At 44.9% G+C, this 4,592-nt stretch overlaps 1 protein-coding gene across 1 annotated transcript; it reads left to right on the forward strand.

The window, feature by feature from the left end:
• Positions 1-172: 172 nt before the first annotated feature.
• Positions 173-826, forward strand: PHALS_00726 (Immunoglobulin-like fold; the record flags this gene model as incomplete). The annotated part of the gene is made up of 1 exon (XM_024730451.1): positions 173-826. The coding sequence occupies one exon, from the start codon at positions 173-175 to the stop codon at positions 824-826; it is 654 nt and encodes a 217-aa protein (XP_024580727.1).
• Positions 827-4,592: the final 3,766 nt, after the last annotated feature.

The raw sequence follows: 4,592 nt of genomic DNA on the forward strand, positions 1-4,592 counted from the left end.
CACTGCAACAATACAGGGAGATGACTCAGCAACGTATGATTACGGTCGTACTTACACGGTAAAGTTTCCTCAAGGAGTTGCTGTTCCTACATTAGGTTACGATTTTGAGGAGAATGCCGCCGTCGCCACGTCTCCACTTGACATTCCCCTTTTATTCTGGGATTCAGCCGATATGACGTGTACCGCTACACCACCTGACTCGGTTGTAGTACAACGTACAAGGTACGGACCGGGACTTGATGACATCCGGGGCCAAGGACGCATTGGTGTTGATGCGACCAACATTTTTCATAATGAATGTTCCGCTTCTTTGGCCGGTCCACTTGCTCGTCAGACCATTGCTGCTTCGACGGCAATAAAAAACGCATTAAAACCAGAAATCCTCAACCTAGCGTCGAGAAGTGGCGTTTTTGAAAGCGCCGATCTTGCACGACCAGCTCTTTGCGAGGCTTGCGCGCAAAAACTAACAGCAGATGGCAAGATGACGGTCACGGAGTTGTTGTCATTAGTCGCTGGCGAATATTTTATTGTGGCCGATAGCTCGACAGCAAGTACCTCTAGCTCCACGCTTCGGTGTGTGATGAAAGTCGTTAGTAACAGTGGCAATATGATCACCGTTGATCTTGTAGATCCTGGTCGCAGTGCGTGTGAACTCCCCGTGACATACGAGGCTAAAGCTTGGCGTATTTCGCGTTTTGAGCTTCGTGCCCATACAATTCGAGATTTGATACCGGGACGAGAATACGCAGTTCGAGTCGTTGCTTCTAGTAGTAGCTTAGGTGAGAGTCCTCCACTAGCAACAGCCACCACGATCTCTACAATGTGACCCATCGAAGTGAAGTACATACATCTACAGTGTAAGCTCTTGTCTCTCAACAGTTTGAACATAATCACGTACGAGGAGAAATAAATAGACGCAGAAACTTTTTAGAAATGAAGATAAGTTTTTGTTCCTGCAAGCACTCAATTTATCTCAGTTACGAGCATGTACCGCAATTGTGCTGCCTAGAGGCGATGGAAAATTCAATTCTTCCCATGAGGGATGTACCAAGGGTACTAAACGCTGGCGAGAATTCCTTCAGCACCAATTCAGTTTGAGGACTGGGTGAGGAAACCCGTCGTATCACCTGCCTTTAGGCCTTGCAAACCAGATTTAGTCAAGATATTGTCGGCGAAAAATCGGCTCGACTCTGAGATACCTTTGTTGCATCAGTCAATCAAGTGTTGATTTTACAACAAGGTCGGTCGGTCTACACTGGTTGAAAAAACGCGCGCTGCGACGGGTGATTCTGCCTTCTCTCCAAGGCAGATAGAGGCATAGAAGTCTCCAGATTGTAAGTGGAAGTGACGCCAGGGCCTCTTACCGAAGTGGGACCTCAAAATTCCATGAGTGTTCGTAATGAGGGTTTTCTTTTCAATTCTTCAAATACTGATAACAGCCCTGGTGTACCCGTCGACCCTTATAACGTTCAACGCAAAAGTTGTTCACCCCTTACTCATCAAGTTGTGTCGGCGGAAGACGACATATCTGCGGCTAACTTTCGTGAGATATCTTTAAAAGTGCAGGCAATCGCCCGAAATCGAGCTCGGATGCGCTTTCTAAATTCCGGTTAAAACTTCAGTTGGCCCACTTGGGTACCAAAATGTGCTGACATTTTCATCGACCAACTCTAGCTTTATTAACATTGTGACAGATTCGAAAAAGCATCGTCTTAATTAAAGTCTTATGGATAGTGGACACTGCATATGCAAGTAGGCTACATGGTCATGTAAATTTTACCTGCCTCTGGCAATGGTATGCTGATTTAAACATCCTGGCTTTCTGCTATAGCATCGCACATCCGGAGCATGACGCTCATATGCTCTAAGTGTAAAACTTTGATTTTGCTGCGAAGTATAACTCACGCAGACCAGAACCACTTTGTCACGCGTTCAAAGATTAACCATCTATTTGTAACAACGGGTTGAAGCCTGCGGAGTTCAAGCGCAAAACCGATGAGTAAGGGCTGATTTTGCTGCAGCGTCGACCTGGAACCGCGGCTCACTGTCATTTAAGCCTTCCGAACTCTGCTTGAAGCATAAAAAAGGTGCTAGCCCTACTCGAGCCCGCGTCAAAAGCACTTCTGGCTGCCAAATCAGGCACAATTGGGCAGACCTTAACTACTTCGAAGTATGAATTTTGATATAGGTCTTGAAAGACACGCCAAAGATTACCGGTATTGTGGTCTTTGTGAATGACTTTCTGATGACCTTAGTGTCGAGTTGAGATCCGCGCACTACAGCAAACTTTAGCAAATATCTTTTGATATGCTCGACACCAGATTAGATATGTCCATCTCTGACCATCCGTAAACAGACGGTCAGACAGATCGCGTTGTTCGCATGGTAGCAGGTATCCGTCGTAGTACTTGAGCGTAAAGTACTCTCTTGTCTTCATCTCTGCCGAGAAGCACACATGCGCTTACCCACTTATGCAAATTGGGTCACCAATACATAGCATCACCAAATAGTATTGGTTTCTTCCAAAGTAGCCATATCATATGCCTTGTATGACGGGCCATTATACGTTGTGTATCAAGTGAGAAAGACTATAATATAGCAAATTCTGGTTTATGAACTCGGTGCAAGCAAGCTAATGTGCGCTTTATTGAAACGGTATCCGAGCTCCCACACTTGTTGCATTCTCAATGCTTTCAGCTGAACAGCACATGTTATGTAATAGCTCAATAATTGGTGACGCCGCCATTTTGACATACGGCACTTAACTGTCGACGCGAAGCGAAAGCACTAAAACCATCTCACTAATCCGATCCGGCTAAACCCTTACCTCAAATACATGCTTGGTAAAAGGGGATGGTCATCTTGCCGTTCTTTGTCGGTGGTTTGGTGACGGCGTCGCTGTGTACAACGACAGCTAAGAGCAAAGCGAAAAAGCACTTTAAATTTGACAAGGGCATACTTCATTGCATACCGATATGCCCTATAAACTGCGTCAAATTTCTCTGCTATATTAAATTGGCAAAAATCAGATACAATGATGCGTTAATTCTCACTGGCATATGCTTGGAATACAGCACATGTGCTATAAACAGCGTCGAATTTCTCTGCTATATTAAGCTGGCGAAAATCAGATACAATTACACGTTAATGCCCACCGGCATTAACTGGAATACAGCACATCATACAGCGAAGTTGAAGTTTCAGCTACAACATAAACGTCTGATCTGGATCGTAAAGATTCATCGGTACACTCATATCCAATTTCCTAGATTCTGCACAACATGGGCAACTATATTGCCAGGTATTTTTGATTATATAAAACACTGTATCTTGAAGAGAGTCACTAGAAAAGTGACGAGCAGCACTCCAAGTATCGCGCTCGGAGCACTCTCCCTAGTAAGAAGGGTTTCACAGTCTTTGGTGACCAAATGATTGCATCCATAAACTAGGTCAAGAGTACTGGCATGAGCTGCCGACCTTGCGTTTTACAGACATCCGGTCTAGATTCAAATATCTTTGTCGGAAGCTTGGCGGCATTCAGGTTATTAAAGCATGAACAATTCCCCATTTACCGAAAGCCTTTCTGTTTGACACAGAGAGTCTGCGCCGAATGAGGGTCATAGTATTTCATCAATTTCGCTTACTCTGTACCCTTTGTATTGACTATTGCTGTGAATTGCAATGTCAAGTAACGAGGACCGAGACAATCCCATAGACCTTCTTTCCGTGGGTTTCCTTCGATCAGAGATACAACGGTCCTGTAAAACCATTGAGGGAAGCTATTCCACTGCTCACCCCTAATGTTTTACAGCGTTTTGAATGACAGATTTACTCGCGACGATTCATGATCTCAGCTCTTAAGTTTGTACCAGCCGTCCCCTTCCGGTGATTTCACCATATTGCAAGTTTTTGCTCGCACCCCCAGGAAAATTTCCGATAGCTAAAAAAGAGCCTCTATTGAAAGTGTGAGAAAATACTTCCGGTTCTAGAGCTACGTTATTAACTCAATTCACAAACTGGATTTTCCCGCAGCGTACCTGTGGAGCTTTACTGATTTGAACGGTAGGCGTGTACTGACTCATCAGTAAGTTTCATCATGAGAAGGATGGGTCATTCCTGAAAGCATCAAGGCCCAGGCATTCTACTTGCAACTTGCAGTCATCCTTCAACATCTCCGGCTCTTGGTGGGGAGACACGACTACCAGCCGCCTCCACTTTCTACCAACTCTGGCACAGGAAACCCAGCTGACATTTGTTTAATACCGTTCTACAAGAGATACAGACGGAATACAGTTGTTCGTTCCTGATACGCATACATGCACTACGAGAATCGCGATATATAATCGCTATTCAATCACTCACTCGTCTGCATTTTGAGCTTTGATCAAGGCATTAAGCAGAACATTATTGGTTGATTCGGGCAATTCAATGTCTCACACGAAAAGTATCGAAGTTTCGCATCCGCGCCTAAAGTACAGCGGGGCTACCGTAGCTCTTACGCTTAAAGGTAGTTTAGTTATGGCCGGCGACCTTCGTTGTGACGGGTCACACGGCACCTTGCACAGAGGAAGGTTGACTTCCAAGAGTATACA

This window comes from Plasmopara halstedii (assembly GCF_900000015.1).
Source record: "Plasmopara halstedii genome assembly, contig: Scaffold_1211, whole genome shotgun sequence".
In the NCBI taxonomy this organism is placed as follows: domain Eukaryota; phylum Oomycota; class Peronosporomycetes; order Peronosporales; family Peronosporaceae; genus Plasmopara; species Plasmopara halstedii.